The sequence below is a fragment of the Vanellus vanellus genome, assembly GCF_965231255.1.
Source record: "Vanellus vanellus genome assembly, chromosome: 7".
Classification (NCBI taxonomy): domain Eukaryota; kingdom Metazoa; phylum Chordata; class Aves; order Charadriiformes; family Charadriidae; genus Vanellus; species Vanellus vanellus.
Window position 1 is genome coordinate 28,132,893 of NC_138912.1, and position 26,438 is coordinate 28,159,330.

The 26,438-nt window shown below is 40.7% G+C and overlaps 1 protein-coding gene across 1 annotated transcript in view; it reads right to left on the minus strand.

The window, feature by feature from the left end:
* Nucleotides 1–26,438, minus strand: part of ZCCHC24 (zinc finger CCHC-type containing 24) — a 114,751-nt gene that overhangs the window by 82,377 nt on the left and 5,936 nt on the right. The window contains exon 2 of the mRNA XM_082486538.1: nt 14,813–15,013. Within this exon, the coding sequence (XP_082342664.1) occupies nt 14,813–15,013 (201 nt within the window). The remainder of the gene's footprint in view (nt 1–14,812; nt 15,014–26,438) is intronic.

The following is a 26,438-nucleotide window of genomic DNA, read 5'->3' on the forward strand; positions in this document are numbered from 1 at the left end:
TCTGCTGTCGCAACAGATTTGGCAAAGCAACCCATAAAACTTTTCTCACTATCTTACCAATCTAGAGGAGCATGGCTGTGGAAACGTAGATGAAAAATAGCAGAAAATCAGCTTTGTGTCTTAAGTCAAATACAGTTGAAATGAGGGAAGCTCTCAATGCCTCACAATTTGTGCCTACGGAAACACGCCTCAGAGTCAAAGCAAACCCTGATACATCCTAATCTTATTGGAAGTACAGAAGGCACCACTTTTATTTCAATTATTCACTTGTCTGAAAATCACTGGGAACATTCCTTTGAATTAGTCACATGAAAAGCTTGGGTAAAATTGATTTTTGTTAAGTATTTCCTCTAAAAATGAAGCAAATTTCTTTTTCCAATTGGCTACTTGGCCCAAGTCTTTTGGTACAGAAATTTACTGACCCCTTCTTCTCAGGCCTAAGGTGTAATAAATTTCAAGGATTATGATACATTCCAGAAACAAACAAAAAAAAAAATAGTAGAGAGAGAAAAAATGCAAAGCTTCGATTGTGGGAAGGACTGGACTGCTCTGTCTAAAGCTTAGGTTTATGGTCAGGGTTAGGGAAAGCTACAGTTGGATTTGGGCTGGTAAGAGGCTGCCAAAGAAGCTGAGGGCTGTGAAAAATGTGGGCTTTGTCTTGGTCTTGGAAAGGTCTGGGGCACCTTGTGTACAGCTCCACCTAGGACTAGGGTTAGGCTCAAGGTGAGGGTTGAAAGAGAGGAACCCCAGAGTCACAGCTGTGAGAGTCTGCAAATAATCCTCCAAAATAAACTGGGGGCTCATGTTGTAATTTCTCCTCCCAGGTTTATTGAGTCTCTGGAGGGGTTGGGACCCTGAAACAGCAAAGCCAAGGAATAAAACAATTTAATAAATTACATCACATTACTGTTTTTATTTCTCACTCAGAACTGCTATTTGTGATGCTCAATGTAATTTTTCAGTAGCAGCACTGAATTTGGGATATACTAGATCTGTTTAGGGCTCAGAGTAACTGATAACATAACCACTCAATTTCTTTTCACTTTTCTACCAAGAATCTTGACTTGCTATCAATTTTACTTCCAAACCATCCCCCTGCTGCCCTCTGCTCTCTGAAAACACACTGAAATCTAAAGTTTCAGACATTCTAGGAATCTATCCTGATTCTTTTTTTTTCCAATCTCTGAGAAACCTGATCCACCAGATGGGTGGGAGAGCTTATTGTTTTTTCGTCTGACATCTGGATTTCATTAGCAGACTCATGCGTGCTGAATCAGGAATGGGAGCTCAGAAGACAGCAGATGAGAGTTAAAATTATGTTAATGCTAAAAAAGAAAAATGCCCTGTTCTCCTCTCCAACTTTGCAAACAAACACAAAATGTGAGTCACGTTGTGAGCTCAGCATAAACAGTACAACCCTTATTAGCTGTACCCACTTATGCTAATATTGGATATGTTGTGCCTCAAGCAGCTACAGAGGAGAACGTTGTATTATTTACTTATATATGTCAACATTATTTTAAAAAAGCACCTTGCCATTAATTTCACATTAATACCACCACTTTTTAGGTTTATAGTGTTTCCTGTCTTCTGTTTAATTAGATTCAGTATAGTACGCAAGGAAATAATTTATCACAAGCCAAGCAAGTTAAGACTCACTGCTCAGGAGACTGCTGCAAATGACACCAGCAAGAGAGACAGTTTTTAAAAAGTTTAACAGGAGTGTTAGCAGTGGCCTAAAAGTCCGACTGTTATTAATTACTATAGCTTTCATTACTGAACAACAGAAATAGTAATGCAAGCAGTTACCATCTGTCAGTCCTGTACGTGGTGCTATGCTAACAACCTCTGGATGACTGTTAGATCTCACCTTATTTGCTGCGGCTGATGGTTGCAGGCATACAACATCCATCTTTACAGCCCACCTTCTCCTTCCTCTCCCTCTCCAGAGCACAAGGACCTCTGGCTCTCAGACCACGAGTGCCATGCTGTCTAGCCAGAGACCCCTGTCTTCTAAGGGCACCAAGCAGAGATGAGGAGACTCAAAGTGTCATTTGTGACTGGGTCGCACAGAGGAAGAGGGACCGACAAGCAGCTTTTGGTGGTGCTTTAGAAGATAGGACAGGTCTAGGATAAGGAATCCAACAAAATTACAAAATGGTGAAAAGCGGAGAGGGCAGAGTGATTACAGATACTAGAGAAAAGCTGAACGTGGAATTCAGGCCTTCACGCTCCATTGCAAGTCACCTCAAGAAGACTTCATACATCATTGAAACAGGCCTCTGTCCCTTCTTCAGAGCTTCAGCCTACAGATTTCGTTTCCACTTTACATCACGTAGGTTACAACTGTGTCATACACTTAGATTAGCAGATAGAGACTTTCGGTCACTAATGCAAAAATAACCAGTGCACTCTAAAATCGGGGTATGGTTAGTGTTCAGTGTGTAACAGCACTTTACGCTATCTCAGGAGATATGTGTATCACCAATCCTGAGAAAGTTATACGCCTGTGACAGGTGAAATGCAGGTGGATATGTATGTCACCTGCCACAGCCATATAACAATCTCAGGATAGGAACGAACCCCTAAATTGACATATGTAACCATTTTCAAGGAAACCTGAAAATTCCCGGGCTTGATTCTCTACTTTCCCATGTTTTGTGTAAACACTTTGACCAGTGGCAAGGGCAGCACAAAACTCAGCGGGACCATTTTGGTGGTGGTTTCTCCTCATGTAAAGGGTACAGAGAATCACACCCAGGGAAACCTGACATTACAGGAAGAATTTTTCATGATTCTTGATAAAAATGGTGAAGACAGCAGTGCAGCTTTGTCATTTAGCTCTAATCTATTAAACTTCTTAACCAGGATTTACAGAAATCCATTTTAAATAGCAGAGCTGTAACTTGCATTGAGAAATACAAAATGCAGGTCCGGAGACACCACTCTTAAGTTTTGGGTTTTTAAAACTATCTAAACCAAACCTGCCTTTCTACCTTAATAATGAATCTCCTTCGATCTTCTGGGAAAGCCTTGTTGTTTGCCGTTTCTTTGAAAGGAGCCTTTCTCTCCTCTCCTTTTTGCTCCTCTCATTTCCTCAACCGTGTAATCGGGCATTGAGGAGTCAGGGTAACGCGACTGCTATATAAAACCATCCGAGAGGTTATCTCTGCTCTCACTGAAGTCTCCTGAGGGTCTCCTTTCCTCACCCACGTAAGACCCGCGGGGCAGTGTTTGGGAGGGCTGCGTGTGCGCTTGGGCTGGCTGCCCGGTGGTGTGGGAAGGCTGGCTCAGGTGGAAGGATTGATTTGTCTGCGCTGTTGCAGGGTTTTATCTATAGCTGCACACCTGCGGTGTGGGTTAAAATTAGAAATTGATTCGAAACCGGTACTTTGTATATGAAACCCTTGAACCTGGGAAATGTTCAGCATTACTCTGAACTCACGTCCAACACTGCAGCTTGAGACCAGGTCTAAGCGCAGTTGAAATGTGCTCTTTCTTTGCGGAATGAAAAAGTTGTTGTTGTTCGCAGGGCTCAGCAACACGAAAGATCTCAAAAGGTGCTGCCGTACTCCTATGCGTGTTTCTGCACAGTCAGAGAGTGAGTTAGAAACAGAGAGTAGCAACTATCTTGTGGAAAATCCGACGCAAATCTGAGGATGAACTAGTAATCAAGATTATGTCATTTCCAAAATGTCTGCTGTTGCTGCTAAAATCCCCAAATGTTTCAGCTTAAGTGCCTGTCTACTGGCTTTATTGCCTTAGCTAATAATTTGGCACTGACCAGGCTGTGAAATGAAAGGCTTATTTTGTGTTTTCTCTAATTACTATGCAAACATTTTAGCTTTTCTGCTCCATGAAGGAAATTTGGAAGAAAAGGCTTGTTTTTTAAGGAAAAAAACCAAGGTTCTACAAACCTGGGAAATGTCTCCTTAAACGTATCCTGTCTCTTTTTATCAGTAACGTAACAGATAATTTCTAGTGTAAAGTATGAGATGTTAAGGGACTAAGTTTACAGTAAGCTTATCAGCAAATGTGAGTATTACTTTTTGTAAGATGTATTTTGCTATTAAAAATAAATCAGAAAAATTGAGATATTTAGTATTGGTTTTGGTGAGCTGATGCAGAGAAATAGCTTAGGGGTTAAAACGGGACTTGTCTGGCAGAACTGAAGTTCTGTTCTCAGGTCTTTCAGTCTAACAGTGGGGGAAGTTATTAGGTTTCTGAGAGTCACCTTATACATTTGTATAACGTAAATATATTGAATTTCTGCATGTAGAGTGGAGTCAGAGCTAACACTTTCAGAATACAAACAGGGAAAAACAAAATTATGGAAGTGACTGCTTTAATGGTACTAATTTTAGAGAATCAACAGTTTTTATAATATTGAAAAAAAAAAATTCAAAATAAATACCCATTCTGCTCCTCGAATTTGCAAGAAAATTAGCCTGACTAGGCTCACAGGTCTTCAAAGTCTCCAGGTCTGGAGTTTCTGCAAACTTACAGACACTATGCTTTCACAGGTATGCACCGACTGGTGCTGCTGCAACAAGGAACCTGCAGTCAGTTTTTATGCCATCTGCTCTAAGATACCATTAATGTAAGGCTAAAACGTGGCTTTTGCTGCGTGGCCAGCAAATGGCGGCTGCATCAAAGCGTACTCTGTCAGGGAGGGAGTGGTGACTGGAGAGCTGCTGTAAACGTAGAGGGAGAGCCGCTTTAGGATTACAAACTGAATGCTAAACAAGCCCTTGAACCTTAGCATCACCACCAAGATCAAGTGGTCTATTCTCGAATAGGCGCAATGACTTCTGAACCGATTTTACTCCTCAGGTCTTCCTTCGTAGCCACAGGATTGCTGATTATAAGTGAACTCAACTCACATAGTGTACTTTGTAGGTAATACTGCTCCTGGAGTATTTAATCAGATTGCGTGATGCACCTCCTGAGCTTGATGTCTGAGGGGCTGACATCCGTACATCAGTATAGCACACAAAGACTTGGGTTCCTGATCCATGCAGTGCCGCCTCCTCTCCTGCTTCTGATATAGCTTGCTCAGCCAGTCTGAAGGATATATAAAATCCCCCAAGGCATAGATGGGCATTAGTTACCTGAGAAACTCTGTTCGCATCTTATAGCAGACATTTTTATAGCTATAAAAGGGGCCATATTGGTGTATATATATATAAGGCTCCTTTTACATTTATTGACTTAAGCCAGATACAACAGAATAGCACCAATACTTGTGCTATACCAGCGAAATGGAAGAGGGAGTAATTTCCATTTAGTATCTTAATTTCTTGAGGGAAGCGACATAACAGGAGGGAAAGATGCGACTGACTGTACGTGTTGTCAGCAGGAAAATAAGAGAGGGGGCCCCTCGGTTTGGAATTGCATCCTTACAATCTACAGCCTATCCTGGGACAATCAGAAAAGCAAGGAGAAGATGAGCTGCAGCTGCTAGCCGTTGCCAGCAGAAACTGCCGCTCTGTCTTTAGTGATTTGCTCTCGTGCTCCACTGCTCTCTCTAGCTGTTTGCCAGCTTCCTCCTCTGTACAGAAAGTCAAAAGGAAAAGGGAGGGAGAGACAAGGCAGTTCACTCCCCTGACAGTCGCTTTCTCCTCACCAGCCAGAGCGCGCCCCATTTATCTGACCCCATCCCAGCCTCCACTCAGACCTTGGAGGCTGTCTTTACTTGGACGTGGGGAGTGTCAGAACGTGCATTTTCACTTCTGAGAAACTGGGGAACGATATATAAAAGATATAAATGTTCATTTGAGTAAATGAAACTTATGAAACATTGCAAAGCAAAGACTATTTCTTCCACTTCAGATGTCTGCTTCAACCTTTTGTTTTTTCAGCTGAACACCTTATTGAAATAGACATTTTCCTAGAGAAAATTCCTTTTTGGGAAAAAACAAAAAGTTATTTGATTGACTTTCTAAATATAGATTAAATGAAGCTACACTTTTACAGGAAGTGTCTGTGCATGAACGTTTTGACAGGTGTTATTTCCAAGGGTTAGGGTCTTTTGTTTTCTGTATTTGTTGTTGTAAGAAGTGCCTGTTTGCTTCAACTTTTATGTTTTAGTGGTATTGTATTTTGCAAGTATTTTATTTAAAAGCACAGTGAGGAAGGATTGTGGTAGCCATTAGATCTGGGAGATACAGAGGTGTTGAAAAACAATCAGTGATCTCTTGTTGCAGAGGATGAAAATGTAATTCATTATCATAGGGTAGAATCACAGCATCATTAAGTTTGGAAGGCACGTCGGGAGATCAGCAAGTCCAACCTCCTGCTGAAAGCAGGACCAACACTGAGTTCAGGTCAGGTTTCCTAGGGCTTTGTACAGGCAGACCTCGAACGCTGCCAAGCATGGATGAAAGTTCCACAACGTATATTTCACACTAAACCAAAATACTCTTACTAAGTGAGAAAACGTGATTCACTTAATCTTCCATTGCTCCTTTCTTATCAGTGCAAATGAGGAATTGATAAACTAGTGTGGTTTTGACCTGGTAGTTCTCTGTCTACCTTATCTATAAATCAGCTTGCGGAGGGCTGGAAACCAGACGTTACTTTCTGTCTCAGGAGGAATGCTCGGAGTATTCATTTCCGAGCTAAGCACTTAATTATGGTTTATCAGGAGTTTTTACTGCAAACTAAGCAAATACCAAATTGTTGGTAAACAGGGTTCAGACTTAGACCAATGCGATGTTCAGTCTATTTCAAAGGAGTTTATAAAAGTCTCCCCGTGACTTGCACAGGATTTGGATCTGGTCTATTGTGCTCGGTTTTTAAATATGAATTATGCACATTTAAGATAATGAGTTGTATTATTAGTATGCAGATATACAATAGTAGAAACACGGGGCTGGGAGATGCTTTGGGATGTTCTCTCACTTGTCCCTAGACAGGATCACCTGTGACAATCTTGACGTATGTTTATCTATACTGTTCCGAAAGTCTTGCAATGATCAAGAGCCTTCCCAGGCACTTTACTTCAGTGCCTCACAGAAAGAGCAGCCTAGTTGCACTCCGGTACTCTGGACCCATTAGCTGTGGATCTGGAAAACAAACCGTGCCCTTCGTGCAAGTTTTTCTACATATTTGCAAGTTATTAATATGTCGTTTTGTGGGAGAAAACACCACTGGTTCTTCAGTCTCTCAACAGAAGTCATGTTACAAAGATCCCAAATTAATTTCTCTCCTCTCCAGTCTTCCCTGAATTACCGTGCTCAACCCGGATCTGGTTAAGCCTTTACCAATGCCAAAACCTTATTCAGTTGAAATGACAGGTATGCATAAGGGTTTGCATTTAAACAGCATTCTTCTACCGATATCCCCCTTGTTGTCAGTGAGCAACCAACTTGAATTTATCTAGATTATGAATATGCAAATGAGACTCAAAGGTAAACAAAAAACAGTTGGAAAACCTCAATAAAACCTCAAATTCTGTGGTGGGTGATCCTCCAACACCTGTCACAGTCCATTGGTAACCATCCCACAGGACCTGAGATTCCACCCCAAGGTTGCTGCAAAGACCAAGCAAGCACGCCTTCTTACAGGATCTGCCTTTATCGTGTCTGTTTACATTGCATTTCCCAGAGGAAAAAAAGTTTGAACTCGTATCTGTAATAAAGACAGAACCACAGTAATAACAGCTTAGCAATGGTGCTGAAGGAGGAGTTTGGTTTTGGCTGGTTTTCCAGACTTTTGGGAATGTAATACTGAGCAGCGTGCTAGACAGGAAAGGGGCACAGACACGGGTCAGTAGGTATTTCTGTTTTCTTTTTCGCTATCTAACTGCTCTTACTCTGGTTTGTTAGGGTTCAGCATCTTCTTTCCAAGCACCCAGTTTATCAAACAACTGGACATAAATGCCACACGTTATAGCCACAGTTTTAAAACTAGTACTTTGGGAACATGCTGTCAAAGCAGGGCTGTTTGGATCCCCTCTACCCACGAGCAGACTTCCTTGCCCCTCTGATAAATGGTTTAAAGCCATGACACGCACAGCTTATTCAGAATTTCCAAAACAGAGAGAAATTAGTATTTTCTGATGTTTCAGACTCTTAAACATCTTACATTTCCAGAGGTAAAATGGATGTGACAAAATTACACCCCACCACACTTTTGCTACGAGATTTCTGCAAGTCTTTGTAATAAAAGTAGAAATGATCTGAGAAAATATATTCATCTAAACTCAGAAACTCTGAGAAAACTTGGCAGGGCTAAGTTCAAGCATATGAGGAAAAAAATATACAACCAAACCAACACTGCAATAATTTTTGTAGCGTATTTGATATCGTGGAGTTGTCAAAGTGGTTGCGTGTGGTAAAAAAGTAATTTAAAAAAATCTTAGTGAAGTCCAAATCGTCTAAAATAATTTTATGCAGGTTCTGAGTGGAAAAATACGAATAAATGAAAACAGTATGTTGTGTATAAACAAGACTTTTGAGAGCCTCAAATTGTTCCAGTATGTTGTCAGGTGGAAGTTTAGTACATGCGTAGGTATTTACAGAATGAACACCTAAGAATTACAGTGTCTTATAGAGATATATTTAGGTGAAGAAATATGCACTATATGAAATGGGCTAATGTATAAAAATGTATTTCAAAGACAGAGAACTGAGGGGCTGGATATATAGAGATTTGTCCTCTGGAGTGCCACGGGCAGTTTGAAAACAATTACATATAGTAGAGATTAACAGCATTTTCCTCCCCGTAATACAGGCATACAGGTTCTCTGTTGGTACTGGTCTTATTAAAATCAGCACTACTGCCCCTGAGATGAATTTAGCTGTCTTTTTCTTTTATTATATGTTTCATATTTTCATCTTTATCTGTGTAAGAGGAATACTAATTTTAGCGATTGAAATACTGCTTCGTTCACACCAGGGACTGCACAGTCAGGCCTCTAATAACTCTCGAAGCCAACAGAATTGAAGCATAAAAACGAGACACATATCAAATGCCAGCAAGTATACTTCGATCAAAAACTACGGTGGAGCTTGCAAAATTGAGCCGTACAGAGTTTCCAATTCCCGAGGGACTGGAGAGCTTGACCCCTCATCCTACAACTGAATAAGAATGCTGATATTTCACTCAGATCAATGGAGAAAATACATGTTTATTTGTAAGCTGTCACCCGATATCCAAAAGACTTCAGTAAAACGTAGCAACTGTCAAAAATTATTATTTTCAGAGTGATTTTTAAGATTTTTTCAAAGCCTATGTTCTCCTTGCATTTCAAAGCTCTTTAAAATGTCATCTTCCACTTAAAAAGAAAAATAAATTTCAAGAGGTTGGTATTTGTTTTGCTTTTTTTTAACATTAAGATCTCTAAAGCCCAAACCGAGAAAGGTAAGATCTTTCTATCTTTGTAAAGACGGCAGTTTGTTCCTCCACCTCAGCCAGCCTTCGGTACCTGGAGGAAGCACAGCTGTGGCTCCTCGCATTTTGCAGACACGCGAGATCCTTGCACAACCATAAGGCATAAGGCAGATCAGATTAATGCTTCAGACATGAGAGTCGCTGCAATCTTGCAGCCAAATAGCCGCCTGCTGAGCCAACTCTACTGCCAAAGATCCACTATATCTGACCACAGGGAGGGACAGCTTCAGGGCAGCATGATCTGGCAGACCAAGTTATGGACTAAGAAGAAAGGACTAAACTCAGCTTGACACCGATTTCTTCCACATCCTGCATGAAACCACAAAAGCGAGCCTATGCAAACTCAAGCAGCCATAGTAATTATTTGCTACTCCCATTGACTTGAATATGTGTTCTCAAGGCACTTTAGTTGTACAGGATCTGTTTCAAAGATCACTGTTAGCAATGGAAAAACTCCCGCTGTTGGCCTCATTAATATAGATCATGCCATACATTTCATTCACAGATTTAAAAATGCAGTGCAAAATGAGGCCGATATTGTTTCCCACACATACATATATGTCTGTGGTAGTATGCCTTGTACTTCTGTAAACACACACATGCATTTTCCTCTATAAGTATAGTGTAAAATCGGGAAACACGCTGTGTAACAGTTCTGTATCTGCCACGGACTGAACCTAAATAGTTGTAGCACACCAGAGATTGACTGCAGAAGAGCGATATTTGCCTGTGGGGTTTTTTTTCCCCACTGTCTCCATGACGTAAGAGTTCCTTGCCTGTGTAGAAATTTACAGGAATTGTCAGGGAGATTTTTGCAAAGAGTTTGGCACTGGCAGAGGGATCAGAGCAGTCTCCTTGTTCAGCATTCAGAAAAACATGGCTGGAGCCGTGTATTTTTTGAGTGACTAGGCCTGCACGCACTTGCACAAAAGGGTTTGACAGCACTTGAATAAAGTTAGGACAGACAGACCAGTAGAAGGAACTGGTGCTAGGCAGAAACACGAGGTAGAACAGTTTGGAAACTTTGAATACCGAGATGCTTTGCTGGAACTCTGAGCTTAGACCGCTACAAGTACAAACTTTGTTGCTGCCAATCCATTACTGCCCAAATTAACAAGATGAATGACATACGCAATAAATGAGGTCTAGGATCTGTGTCCACATATTTCCTTTCCAAAGAAGATTTTGAACCATGGGAAAATTCCCATCACCCCGCAACTTCTTAGAACCTGAACTCGGTGTTTTATTCACAAATGTCCATATATACTGTATCTAACACCGCACCCCATTATCCTGTACTTTATGCATATTAAACCTATATGATAGGTCTGAGTTTAGGATGACAACATCATGGAAGGGTGGCAATATCAGTAACATCCCTGTACTGTAAAGGAAGAAGATTCATTCTGTATAGGCCATGCGTGGTACAAACATTCCTACTGTTTATATTTTGTAGGATTTAAAAATATAGACTGTAGCGATAATGGGTGAAAACAGACAACGTAACTTTTTAAAAAAGGTCTTCTATGAGTTTCTACATCTCCTAGATAAATAAATGTCATAAAGAATCTTATATTTTAACTATTACTGGCCCAGAGCTCATCATTGTCCTGGCAAGGGAAAGAAAACCTATGGTTATGCATAGGCGAGATGTAGACTGCGCAGTACCTTCCGCACACAAATAAGTAAACAAAGTTTTGACAGATCTATATAGGTATGTATTTATATATCATGCAACCAACCACTAGTAAACAAGATAGGAAAACACTCTCATTCCTCACCTTCCTTGCTATTTAAAGAGAAACATTGTGTATATTTGATAGCACTGTCAATGATAATTCAAGACTGACACTGAACTAAGTGTAAGAGTACTGCTTTTAACCTTTATTCGCTAGACATTTCTCAGTTTATTCAAGTCAATGAGAGTTCTGTATGTGAAAGAACATCAAAGAGGTAGGAGTAAGATGTTATCGTCTAAGCCACTGAAACTCAAAAATTAGTTCAGAGAAAATGCAGGTATGCTATAAAGATGACGCCGAAGATAAAAAGTGCTGGTTTTTCTATAAACATAACAATGGCAACAAACAGTTTATGCAAATGTAGACAAATGGAAAATGATGGATTGCAATCATAACATTGCTGTCCGTTCTGGTAGTTTCTAAAACAGAAAACTTACTTTCTATCACTACAGATCACACAATGTGCTAAAGTAATAGGAGTTTGCTAAATCCCATTTCAATTTCCAAACAGATAATTTTGGACGGGATATTGGACAAACTGCAGATACCTGAGGTACTCAAATACTAAAGCTGGCCTTTTTTGTTCATAATTATTTAGCTTCCTAGAAGATGATCATCACTTAAGATATAAATCTGAGCTGATACGTGCATTTTCACCAGTATGGTGTACCATCAACTCTTACCGCAACAGAAAAAGAACGCATGTCTTTATGGTGTTTATAACAAGCAGAATTAAGGGAGGATATAAAGTCTCAAAGTTGTTACACAATTTCTTTGTTATGCAGGAAAAACTCCATAAACCACCCCATTTCAAAATCTGTTTCTTATTAGGCAGTTACATAAAAAGAAAATAAAAATACCGTATGATTTACTGATACTCATTTTGTCCAAATCAGATTAGTTTATCTCTTTTCTCTATCCAAATTTAAGCACTTTAAAAATGCACAGCTACAGCCCTTTTTTTTTGGTAGGATTTGCAAAACAACTTTCATTTTTGACAGCACTAGAAATACTAAGCAGCAAAATCTAAGCTATTAAGTAGTGCATATAATGTTCACCTTAAGAAATCAGTCATTGTTAAAAGCAGTGGTAACCAATGGGGTCTTTCTAACAGAGGTCTGATCCTGCCGTTCGTGCTCCCTTCTTGTGCACAACGTTTTCAACGTTTTGAACATAACTCGTGCAGGCAGCATCATCCCCTGTAGAGCTGTCCTCAAATTGAGATAAAATAATGGAAGCGCTTAAGCTTTTGTGAATGCTTGTCTGCTCTTTTTCAAAAAATCACAAGCTGACTACACCATAAACCACTTGTTTGTGTTAGAAGTCTCTAACAAAGCAGAACTAATTTCCTATCACCGGTTCCTGAAGTAACATAAACTTTGATCTATAGAAAAAGGTATGTGTGCACACAGCAGCAAAAGGCACCGATGTTCCGGGATGCCATACATCCGCATGCGCAAGGAGATGCAAAGCACGAGAGGACAGCCACGAGAAGGACTGGGGCACAGAGAGCCCATCCACTTTTTGTGAGGAGACTGAGAAAACCTGGCTTGGTTAGTCCTACAGAATGAATGCTGAGAGGGGATATGATTGCAGTCTATTAATACACCCTGAGATAAACACCAGGGAGGGAGAAGAGCTATTTCGGTGGAGGACAATGTTGGCAGGAGAACAAATGACTATAAAGTGGCCGTGAGCTACTCTTACCCTGGAAATTGAAAGATTTCTAATTAGGAGAGGACTGAGGTTCTGGAGCAGCTTCCCACACCAGCAGTAGCGAGGGCAAAAGACAGAAATGTTTCCCAACTAAAACTCGATCACTTTGCGAAAGGGACTGCACGATATGGCTGCCTGTAACTGTAGAAGACGGTGTGCAGCGAGCAAGCAGATGCCTCCCCATCCTGTGTTCCTTTCGCTCATTACTAACTAGCTCATAGGCCAGCCACAGAGTTCACTCTGTAGGAAGTCTTTTTCCTGAGAAAAAGAAAATTTCCAGAGAAATTGAAGATTTTACTAGTGAATTCTTAAAAAGGTTACACAGGACATCCAATTTAAGTAAATTAATCTTCCTCCAGGAACCTTAATTTGTTTGCATCTCCTGGATTTCTCTGGGTATGTCTTCAATTTTCATTACCCATTCTTTAATCTCTAATGCCTCAAACTGTAAAAATACCTACGAAATAAATGATGCATTTCTGCTCCAACTCTGTCGCATTCACTTGGGATCGCCTCTGCGAGCGGCAGCTTGCACGTACTGATCGTCAAGGGACCTGTTGCATTCGTTTGGTTTCTTACGCAGCACAGCCCAGCCACCTCCCACGGTTCAGCACTCTACTTCTCTCCGCCCCATATTCAGTAGTTGTAGTTCTAATCCCCTGGTTAAGTAATGTATGCTATTACGCGGTCCTATCTCTACATTTTGCTGTAACGTGCTAAACTAAGTATGTTAAACGCATATTTTCATCTCCTAGCTATGAAAATTTCATAATTTCTTCCGAGAGAAAACTGCCTTACTCAATGTATATTGAAATAATATGAAGTAAAAATATTTTCAAGTGCCACACCCAAGACTGCAAATGTACTTTAATTCCACGGTTTTCATTAGAATTAATGAAAGATATACAGCTAAATTCCACGAAGAAAACACTTTATGCGTAACAGCGGGAGCAATACACTCAGCTAGAGCTCATCTGACATTAGACTTGATTTCACGCTGACCTTGCTCAGCTGGCAGATGCTTTTCCACCTGTGTTTTGCCTTATATATGTCTGACACCCTCAATGGCAAATTAACTGTAGCTAATTCTATGCAGATTAATTCTGCTGAAAGTCACACATTTAGAGGGTAGGAGGTTAAAGCCATAGTGAAGTGGATGCCAGTAATGTCCGCATCTGTATTTCCTAGAGTATTGGCGGCACTTTAATTTCCTCGGGACTCTACATAGAATATTGTTGGAGTCGTGAAAGTTTAAGCCAGCAACACGCCTGCATCCAGCTGAAACTTGAGAGGATGGAGAAACCTCGCACACTGTGGCTTGGGGCCTCAGAAGAAAAAAAATTGTAGATCGGTGAGTGGTTTTGGTGCACGCTGGTTTATACCTCTTTTCTAAGGAAATAAATATTGCCAGTTTTGCCACTACAAAAAAAGTTCTGGGACTCCAAGACAGCCACATTTGCCAAGTATAGCAAACCTCTTCTATGAGACAGAAGACATTTTGCACCAGATATACTTGGAGCTTGTGTTACCGCAACACTGATTCAAAGTCCTCATCCAGTGTCACAGTTTCTTCTCCTTTGGCATATGTAACTTGTTATATTTTTATTAATATGGCCATTGCCAAACTGACTATACAGTGTGCTGCCTGAAAACGTATTTTACATAACCTCTGTGATAGAAAATTACATAGTAGACGTTTTTAAAGTTTCCCAAATCTACTTATCGTGTGCCTAGTGAATATATTTTGTAACTTTTATTAGGCAAATGAAATAGCATGTTTTTTCCATCAGCATTGTGATAAAGAATAAATTAAAAGAACACACGGCTAGCTTGGCACTTTGTCAAGATATTTCTTCAGCGTTCCTCACTTTAAAGAACTGCTTCAGTCAAATTCTGTGTTACTAAATCAAGGAATGGTGAAAATTTTCATGAAGATTTGCAGAATATTGTATATTTCTTACCTGTGGGCAGTCTTTGATGTAGTGTCCCTTGTTAAAGCAGAGGTGGCACAGGTAGTTAGGAGGTGGCCTCTTGCTGGGTTTTCTGGCTTCTGAAGAGAGGGATAGGTCAGAGAAATGCTCGGTGAGGGAGCTTAACCCATCCACTATGTTATTAAGAGAGCCATAAGGTGATGCACTCTTGTACAGACTGCTGCTCAGAGCCTGCAAATGAAAAGAAAGAAGTCACATGAAACATAGTACTGTACGAAGGATTGCTCTGAGACTGACCTGAGTAAGGGAAGGATAAAAATAGCAGGGAAAAAAAAAAAGTGGTTATTTTTTTTCATTAAGAACATGGCTGCATATTTGAAGAGAGCAATATACAGGCCATTAATAAAGAGGTTTCACAAAAGCGATGCAATGGAGCTGGTCACCCCACTACCGAGGAAACTATTGAGCTTGCCATGGTTCATTTAGTCCAACCTTTCCACTAAGCAATAATAGCTTTCTTGTGTTTGATCGCACCACATTCTGATACGGTTAGAATATGCAGGCAAAAAGCTGAAAGAACAACCCACAAAAGGGAACGTTTTGTGTCCAAAACTACTTACAGGATCAATACTGAAGTCAGGGAAAGGGAAAAGAACACCAAGAAAAATGTAAAGTAATTTTTAATTTCCAATCTGGTTAATGAGACAGTCAACATAGAGTCCCATGTTCAAACAATAACAAGAAACATTCAGATCTACATCTGTCTTGGATTTTCTAAGGGGAAACCTGCTGTGACTTAAACATTTCCTGATAAACAGTAAATATCTAGTTTTTGTACTTCACCTCAATTGGATCTTCACTCTCAATCTGCAAATCAAAATCAGGAGCTCCTAATTTGCCATTCAGTAGTTTTAGAACAGCAGGAAACCCATAATCACCTAAATAGTTAATCTCCCTAATGGAGATAACAAGGATTCATTCAGTTTAACATGTTAAGGCTGAAAAGAAACTGTGTAGTAGGAGTTTAAAAAGTAAATAATAACTTAAAAAAAAAAAAAAAAAAACAAAACAACACAGTAAGGAATCACTACAGAAACAGGGCCAACTATTGACAGTCCTCTCCACCCTGAAATGATGGGACACATTTCACAGGGTGTTTCTACATTAGGTCTGACACACCTCACAGTAATGCCATGCTCATGTTATTCTCCTGGCATCAGGGAATTACTGCTGGCTCACGGGAAAGTGAGGTAAGAAGAGGTCCAGTCTGTCTGTCTGCTGAGACCTTGTTTTTCAGTGCTATTAAATTCAAATATTTCAACGGAATCTTTAGATATGTCATATATGTTTATACGTTATATACATATTACAGACATGCATTGAAATTGATTTAGACAGTTTGTGAAATAAATCTGAAACGGAACTGCATTTATCTCAGAGACCTCGAACATTCGGGACGTCTGCGCAGTGGGTGCATTTTCTGGGTAACAGTCACATACCGAAAGAATCGCACGGAAACTCTGGGCCCAATTACCTGGATGAGTCCCAACTATCACTGAATCCCATCCCACTGCAGATGGTGTATACTGAAAATAAAAATTCAGCCTAAGTGGCAGGCCACCGCCATACAGATTTTGAAATACGCATTTTGAAAGGAAAAGCGATTTCAAAAACTAACGAAAAGGTTTTAGCTGCTTTAGTCATCAGGCAATGAAAGATACCTCCAACAGTCACAGGAATCTGTTTTCTAGGATTTATTGGACGCTATTGGAATGGGAAATTCTTGGCATCAAATTGTTAAAAGGAAGGGGAAGTGCTATGGATGCCAAAATAGTATTAATTAAGGGTATTCAAGAAGTTCTTGTCTCCCTAGGAGCACCTTTCTCTTACATACAGTTGGAATAACGCAAAATCTTTCTTCTTAAGAGCCTCTCTTGCCAAGAGATTCTTAAAGTACTTCACATGCATTACACCCATCAGTAACTTTGCAAATTCCCTATTATCTGCTTTTTATAGAAGAGTGGGTGTATGGACACACAGAATGTGTGAAATCCCGAATTCTTTACCCATTGCTGAAAGCTGGAACACCCCCTGGGGATGTAGAATGTATAACTCCTGCCCATCAGGAGGCTGCTATTTTTGCCCCTAGGGCCAACCCAGTGACAAAACAAACCGTAGCTATCTTCTGCCTTCAGTGGGCTTTGAATTGGACACATGGCTCGCAGTGGTGACTATTTTCTTTTCTACATATCCTTTAGACCGAGCTATTGCCCCCATTATAAGGGAACAATTTGGCACCACGACTGGACATGATGCAATTCACTCCTCCACCAACCCTTCCTGGCACGTTTCAGGTCAATACAGAAATGTAAGGGTCGCAATGACCACAATTTTGCCTGCTCTGTCAGCAAACCTTTACAAACTTTTGTTTGTTTCAAGCATGGCAGCCAGAAGCTGTGTCAAAGGCCAGGATCCCATCAGACTATAGGCTGGCCTGACATGAAATCATAACCTCAGCAGCTCCCAACGGCTCTGTGGCTGAAGCGTGACACACGGCTCTGAAAGTGGCCGCCTGGTTAGGCTGGCAGGGCGTTTGCGCCAAAGTTGGACACGCCAAAACATCCAGTCTACACACGCTAGGGTGAAACACTTCCCTATAATCATCTTGAGGTCCAGTGTTAAAAAAGGAAAACACACAAATATAACATCCCAGATGACAGTAAAGGAGAAGATGGACATTGCCGACGTCACTGGTGCTTCAAAGAACAATGAATTCGTTAAGGAAAATTCCTAGGCACTCCCAAGATGCAGCCCATCACTCCTGGTATAGAGTCAGGGAAACTGCTTCAGCAGTTCCTGCCAATCTGACCTGGAAAACGGTCTTAAATCAGTTTAACTCTGAGTCAATGTGAAAAACACATCAATCTGGCACTTGAAAGATGCTATAAAGAGCACCAGCACAAACGGTGCTACATCCTGTTGCTTGCTGTGGAAATCTCCAGTTCTTCAGAAGGAGATGAGGAAAAAAGCCGTTCCAAAAAGCCAAGTTATATAAGGCTGGTGGTGGGAAAGTTCATCCTGGAAAGTTCATCCCATCAAATAGCAAAAGCTCAGGAACATGTAGTGAATGTGATGAAAGCAAATGGTCCATTTTGTCTTTGCAGAAGGCAAGGGGTGAATGAATATTGCTGAGATACATAAAACAGGTGTGTTTTTTTTTTGTCTGGGGCACTTAATTGAGCAAATTGTCCATTAAGCCCCTACTAAGTGTTTACACTGCTGCAAAGGAGATTTTTAAGAAGGGTTTTGAACAAAAATTTTGACTGAGCTTCACACTCAAAGGGCATGTCCAGGGGGGTGATCAGAGTGACAGGGAGAACGTTGATGGTCTCAGACAGACTGAAAATAAGAGAGAAAGAGGGAAATGCATTCTGACTCATTCTGGTCTGGAGTGTATTGGTGCACCTCTGGGAGGTGGCAGGGAGTCTGTTCCTCTGATGAATTCCACCAAAAGCAATGACTGCTTTGTGTTCACAGTGTGCCACTAGCAAAGCCAACCTATTCCTTGAAAAAGCAGTCAACAAATAATACCTCTTAAATGGAGTCTCATTTTGAGTTATAACAGGATAGAAAGGATTCAGCAGTGAAAGGGTTAGTGATCTCAAGAAGCTAAAAGACCACACTGCATGTCCTAATTAGAAGGCTCCTCAGGCCAGCTGCAGCAAATTCAGGATTTCCTTATCTTGCTGTACTGGGAGGATGGGGGACCTGGTGGTAAAACTTAGAAACTGGCTGGTGGGAAGTTTGAGCTGATAATGTAAGTTTGTTTGTTTGTTTTTTCTTCCTATGAAACTTATTGACTCAGTTGAATGTGAACCAAATTGAAAATCTGGTGGTGTACTTTCCAAAGGTAGCCTCTCTGCTCAGTAGATCTTTAAACTGTGTCTGTTGGTGGTGTTGGGAAGTAAGGCTTCCTTTGTTATTTGTTTGCTAAGTGTTTCCAGTTAAAGGGCACGTAATCTGTAAGGTTGCAGTGTGGTCCTTTGTGAAAGAGGCAGCTATTGTCTTCTGTTGCTCCGTTACTCTCATTTCCAGTTGGGTAACATATGTGACTCAAGAGTTCCAACATCTAACTCACCTCTAAGAAATTCCCTAGTTAAGTGAATGATCTGGCAAATGCTCTTGATTCCCTTGGCTGGTCCCTGCCTTTCAGAGACAGCTTTCGGGATTGATGTGCCAAGAAGTGGATACGGAAACACTGAAACAGAATTTATCCCTTCAGCTTCTTTAGCGATGGTATAGCATTGAAAATAAAGACAGTTGTATTGTTAGGAATATGCTATGAAACATTTGAACAAATAGGTGGCAAATCTTTCCAAATTTCCTACTGCTATGGCTACTGCTTTATTTGTAAAGGTATTTTTTAATGGGTAGCTTAAAGCACATACAACATTTAATTTTGCCCAAAGGTGATAGGATTACTTGTCTTCCAGAACAGCTGATATTAATAAGCGATGGCAACCTGTGTAAGTGGAAATGCCACTTTGTTACTAGGACTTACAGGACTTAAGAAGCAAAGCTTTTAGGTATGGGACTGGAAAGGTAGCGGCATATCTGGAAAATTCAGTTTCTGCCCTAAGTTCAATTTGTGGCTGCTGGACCCTTAAGGGGTACAGATCCACCAGTTACATGAAGCTAGAAAAACCTGTGCTGGTCGAAGAGGTCGATAGGCTGCATCTGGCCAGTACATTGGTTTGGTACTCTTGGGGTCATTGGTTTTGCTTTGTTTTGTTTTAATTTAAAAACTATACTTTGCAAAACCACTTCCCCCCCCCCCCCCAAAAAAAAAAAAAGGCACTGGTATGCCTACACAGTATCTCACCTGTTAAAATACAGGAGAGAAAGAAATATTTAAACCAGTGAAATGAGCATGAAAAAAATGCAACTTCTTGCCCTCTTTCAAGTCATCTGCTGTTCAAGTGCAAAAGCAAAAACTGGATAGGAGAAGCCATAAAATGCTCCCAAACTGCTGGATTCTGTGCATAGTATCCCTTGTTACAGATGTCCTTCTTTGTTGCTGCTAGTTAAGGGATTTAACATTGAAGCTGGCAGAGGTGACTACTGCACCTTAGCAGGATAATTTCCTTTGGATGTGGTATCATTAGTGTGACTATTCCAACTGAAATCCAGTGAGTTAACGCTAAAATAAAGCAAACCCAACCAAACAAAAAACATTGTACCAGTCCAATACTAAAAAATTCTTCCTTATTTACAACTGTTTAAAGTATCTCTAAAGGACTTGTGAAAGAACCTGCTCAAGCTATAAGTTAGTATGATTTGTGCTAGTGGTTCTCTCCGCGTTTGTTTTAATTGCACATACTGAAGTAAGGTCCTGTAGCATTTCAATATTGCTGTAACGTAGCCCAGGCATCAATTCTTCCACTACATGAAATAGTCTGTAATTGGAAAGCGATGAGTAAAGAATTTTTGATGACTTATTTTTGCTTTAGTATGTTGCCAACCTAGTAAAACAAACAAACATAAAGCAGCCTTAACTTCCAGAGTTAAGTTTAAGTCAGCAGGCACCATGGTTGTTTGAAGTTTGTTGGAAAAAGGAGTTGGGTTGCCCTATCATCAGTGTGGAAGGTTTTCATATACTGTAAATTATAAACATTCTCCAGTCTGTGAAGCGTGTATGATGGTAACCAGGCTAGCCATGCTAATTATTAGCCCTGCACTGAAACGTCAAAAGGTGCTTAAGTTATCATCTTGGATTTTCCTGAAGATAAGAACTGAGTACATCTCCGTACTCCATCACGGATAAAACGGTAGGATAGACAAGTCATTACCCTCACTCAGTTGCTATTTTCATGTTGGAGGAGAGGGAAATCTGAAGCTAACCAAACAGTAATTTAGTGGCTTGTACATGCCAACATACAAAACTTAACCTGAGGGCCTACATGTGTCTTCTCTGCTAGCGCCCCAAGGCTTGCCTCTGACATGGGATTTATCTGTGAGGCCATGCAACATGTGTGAAAGCACAACAGTTGCACCTGAAGACGAGCATGTGTGGAGAAGAGCACTTCAAACCTGTGACTTCTCTGTGCTTCAGCTCTTTATATGTGGTCAAAATAGTTCCCTGGTTTTGTCCCCGAAGAAAATGTCCCATTCAGGATCGATGTTTATGGCCAACCCCAAAGCCTTCTGAAAATAGAGGGATTAAGTGAAAATACCATCATAAACTCAGTTGTATTAATTTGAGCCAGAAGAAACAGAGAAGCTTAATTACCAAGGCTGAACTGGACAACCTCAAAAACTGCTCCTGTATGGCTTATGTCTGCTTTAGCTCCTCTGATAAATTATAGATACTTGTACAGAAAACAGCTTAAGAGTTTACTCAATAACATTTTATCATTGGACAACTGCAAGCAAGGCTCATCACTCAGTGAAGAAAATGCCTGGAGCAACAAAAAAAGACAGGCTTCTGTTTCCTTCTGAAGTCAATGTTTAAGTTAGCTGTCAAAAAATCTGGTCTTTGGGCTGCCTTTAGTAAAATGTGAATTACTCAACTTCCTAATCTAAAACCACAGATAAAGGTAGATTAGCAAAGTAAACCTTAATTAATACATTCCTGGCTAGTTAGATTAGCCAAGTATACCTTAATTCATCTTTCTTCTGTAGGGGTTTTTAGGTAAGTACATGCTTAAACTGAACTCCTAACACTAATGCCTACTTCAAAATATTTTCAGATAGATGGCACTAGGACTTTCCTTTTGCAGAAACGCTATCTTAAGGAGGTAACTATAAATGCGGCATGACTTGCCAGTAGTTGTGAAGCAAGTTAACGGTAGGGCAATGAATCTTTAATCCAACGGATGGATCCATCTAATCTATTTACTCCACATCTGACAGCCCGGCTGGTTGTGGTTTCTCAGGCTGTAATTGCTCATCACTGCTGAGACTCTGCAGAAGAGCAAGTGGGTGCAACATGCTCCTCCGTTTATGACTGGCATACCTTCAGTTCATGGCAAGGTTGAAGAGCAATGCACGTCACCATCTTGCCCTGCTTTAAATCTGCTGATCTTTAACGTTTTGATCCAAAGCTTTCAATCAGTTTCACAGATCTTTAGATCGTAAAAAAAATATATATAGATAATGCTGCTCCATATCTACTATAAAGTGGTACAGAAGTAACAAAACACTGACAGTTAAGAATTTGCTCAGTCACCATCTTCAGGCTTGCTGAAGCTCAGGTAGGCGTCTTAGCTCTCCGCTAGTAGCGTGATCCTCCTTATTTCAGCCTCAGGGAAAGCTTTGCTGTGGATGTCAGTGAGGACGCTTGATTTGCACAATGTATGTGGACCTCACAAAAAGCCTTTAATGGCAGATGCGGGAAGGTGGGAAAGGAGAGGATAGAGATTTCCTCTGGTGAGAGGTGCACAGTCTTGGAGCAACTTTCTAAATCTCGTACCGAGCTCTGCAGGGATCCTTTTCATCCGCTGAACACTAAACAACTGCCCGCTTATGTTAAAGAGAACCTCTAACACATGAGCACTATATTAGGGACAAGGGAGACCATTCATGTTGCAAATTACTTTAACGCATCCCCACAGGAGCTTTCATTTCTGGACCTGTCCCTCGGCTGCCTGCAGCTGAGTCTCCCCCAGGCTGGAGACCACCAGTCTCCCTGACCTTTCTGGGAGAGGGCCACGGGGACGGCTTCCGCCAGATACCTGGACCACACTGCCTCCTCACGTTGTCAAAAAACCAGCCTATTTTGTTGAGACAGGGTTCTTGGATGAGGAGGAGGTTATGAAGGTTGTGTAGCGTGAAGTGAGCGGTGAAACCGATGGACATGTTTTGACCCCTGCGCTTTCTGTTAACGTCTCTGTTTCCTGCAGGAAATCTTGTCTCAGTCTGACCTGCAGTTTGAAAAACAAGAGTCGGGTTTCCTCTCATTTGGTGGGTCTTTTGACACTCCAAACATAAGAAAAATAGCACCCGGAAATAGATATATGCCTGTTCAAGACACACTCAGGAAAGCGTTTACCTCCTGCGCAGCTCTTGCGTGATGAAAGGTTTTGCTAAGAAATGTCCATTTTGGGTTAAATAGAACTTTAAGTCTGAGACAGTTTTGTTTATATCACTTACATGCAGTAATGCCTTCTTGGCACAGAAACCTCAGCGACGGCTGCCAAAGTTTAAAAGAGGCAAAGCTAAGGTCGCCGTCGGAGGTAGAAACAATACATCATCTGCCCAGAACGGGCCCCTCGCAATGCGCTTAGGGCCTCAGCTCCTGCACTCATGGGAAGACAAAAACTTTTATTAAATTGAATATAGTGAGGAAAATAAATTATTTCCATGTACTAAATGACAGGTGGAATTTCATTTTGTGACTCCAGCTTTTAGATAGTTTTATCCACGTTTAAAGCCCCCCTCCTAATCAGTTGTGATACAGCACAGCTTGAAGTGTGACCTGAGCAAGTAAACCTAAAACTTCACAATCTGCATCAGATGAATTATAAAATAACAATCGAGTAATCTGGTTTCCAAGTAGACCTAAGGAATTATTTTTTTCCGGGTTGGGTCTGTTAGAGGAATGAATCTATTACTCCGTTAATTTCGGTTGCAACGTATGTTGGAGAAGGACGGTTATAAGAACACCTCTGTATTTCAAGGACCACTGATGCTTAAACCCTCTTAAGAGCTCTTGCTAATCCCCATTTCCAGGGTGCAATGACTGTACAATAGTTCCTTTTCTTTCTGTTCAGCCACAGGTATCCACAGCCCTAAAGGTTACACACAAACAGTTGCCCAACAGGCTAGGCAGGCTTGCCGGGAAGAAACATGGGCTCCAGCCCCCCTGCTGCAATCGCAACCAAGTGTAGAAACCTGGAACCCCTAGGTTGGCAAGAGAAGCCTATGGGAGCAAGATGATCCCTTCAAAATGTTTGCTTAGTTGGCAGTTAGCTGGATGAGATGTAAATATAGATTTCCAGGTTCCTGCCATCCTTCTAGGGTATTGCACTTGCGTTCATTCAAAAGAGACACCAAATCCTGCCATGCGCAGGGAGTAGGTGTGGGTGGTCGTTTAATACAGCAGGAATGTATTTCTGCTTTGGATATGACAACAAGAGCCCCAGACCATGAGGGCATTTGCTTATCTTCAAACTAAATCTGGCAGGAACACAAAACTTAATTTCCTAAGATACAGGTTTGGAAAACCACGCAGCAGCTCTCCTATCAGCAACAGTTGAAAGAGCTAAAGAAAAAGGGCCTACAAGAGGGTCCTTAAAATTCCTCTTAGTCAAAGCATTGGACTTGTTAGTATTTTCTTACACCGAAAAAACATGACAGAAAGTAATGGGCTAGGCTTGTGATATGTTAAAACCCAAACCCATCAAAACTCCCAACAGCTGCGCTGGCCTGGCTAGAAAATGAGGGACACAGACAAAGCCCAGGCCTCATAACCCTGCACTTATTCCGCCTTCCTCAAGCGAATCTGTCCATAATTTTAGGCTCAACTTTCAGTAGATCACAGATTGTTTGTAACGTTTCTGAGAAGAAAAAACAACCTGCAGGAAAAAAAAAAGTAGTTGTGACACTTATGAAATACTGTCTGTCTGAATTATGTCAGCATTACTGCAAGATTTGAATAGCTTTGTAAAACTTAATTGGTTCCTTTGATCCATTATAACTTCTCTGGAACCTAGACAGAACCTAAGTAAACTGCCATGAAGCAAAGACTTATATTCTTCCCATTTAATTTAATCATTTCACTGTGGCTTTCTAAAAGTGGAAGAAGGGCAATTCAGGAGAGTGGCAAAGTGGGCATCAGGCTGCTGGCAATTTTCCTGGGGAAAAGAAACCAGGGAGAGGTACAAATGTGAACCGTTACATTTCACAAAACCATTCAGAAGCTTTAAGGTGATACCTAGCATCCCTTTTTAGGCAGCATTTCTATGTATGCATTTAGTTCAGACAACAGAACGCATTTGCTTTTGTTTCTATGCAAACACATATTATCAGAATTGTACAATTTGCCTTTGTAACATCTGTGCCCGCACTTTTCTGTAACTGCACTCTGTCATTGTTTTTCATGCTGCTTAAAGTAGCATGGAAAAGATCCTCTGGTCTTAGATTTAAATATCGCTTGAATCAGGTGTCAGAATCCTTTCATGGCCCACTTGAACTCTGAACTAGAAAACTCTTATTTGCGTTAATCCTCACCTAGTGACTGTCAATAATCCGATCTTTTTTTTCTAATTGTTTTTTACTAAGGTAACAGGATCCTTGGTAAAAGTTGTTTGCTATCTATCCGGTACAATTCCACAAAATCCCCCAAACAAACAAACAACAACAAAAGGGCAGGGGGAGGGGGAAAAAGAGGGGGATTGGCTTTTGCACAAAAGCAGTTTTGTACACCTCTTGGTTATCCATTCATCCCATACACTTCATAAATGAACATATTGGTTCAAGTCAGACTTGACTGCCTGATCATTTGTGCAGTTCAGTGGAGAAGGATCTTCCTTTTCTCTTCTGAATAACTGAGTCTCTGCAGAGCAAAAGAGGAGGGGATGAAAAATCATTACCCAACACACGGTTACATCACCCCTTTGGGTGCCTTGGGATGGAAGACGCTGTGAACGCATAAAATAACTGAAAGCTGTGTGTGTAAAATAGAATTGTAACAAGAATTCTACGTGCTTTTGCCTCCAATTATGGGTTGGGGTTTTTTTCTATGTATTGCCTGGCACGTTTTTCAAGACGGGGATGGATTTGCGAGACAGAAAGTGAATGCCAGTGCTCCTCTCAATGAGGGTTTGCATAAATACAAAGTCCCAAGTGATTTGTTGCCAATCACTTTCAACTAATCAGGAAGAATATACGTAATTGGTCTACCTTCTATTGCTAGGTGCTTTTTTTTTTTTTTTTTTACCTATCAAAAAGAAATCAACAGTAAAGCAGAAAGCCCATATCCCTCCTCTGGAAGACCTGATTTAGGTTCAACAATTAATATTTTAGCTCTTGCCAGCTTTCCAAACACGGTTCAGCCTTTGATGTGACACTAAGTAGCTGCAGAAGACTATGGTGGATAATACTTTTGTTGCCATGAACTAAAGCCCAGCTGTAAATCACGTTTGAACTAGTTAAAGCTAGAGGTAGCGCAGGTGCGCTGCAGAGCTTACAGCAGCATTTGCTTCAGATGTGGGGAGGGTAAGGGAGCAACAAAAGAGGCTCCAGCTCTTGGAGTAACTTCACCACATCTTCACTTCTTCCTTTTGGGAGCTTTCTGCTGTCCTTACTCAGGTAAAAGCAACATAACTGTATTTAAAGTACTTGCTTAAGAGGGAAAAAAAAAAAAAGGCTATTGTGTATTCCCTTCTGCAATCAAATTGCTATTAGGTAATTCAGCCTCAGTGTGAATAATGAGAAGAATATCTACCATATGTAGTACAGTGCACTTTAAAAAAAAAAAAAAAATTAAAAAAAATAATCCTGGAGAGTAGAGAAGTCTAAAAGCCATACCTAGGGGATACAAATGGAAGAGTGTAATTTGTATGATAACTTGAGTTTCCCACTGCTTATACAAAATATAGATCTTATTTTCAGACTCCACTTCCTTTAGTACATTCACATATGTTTTTTTTCTTCT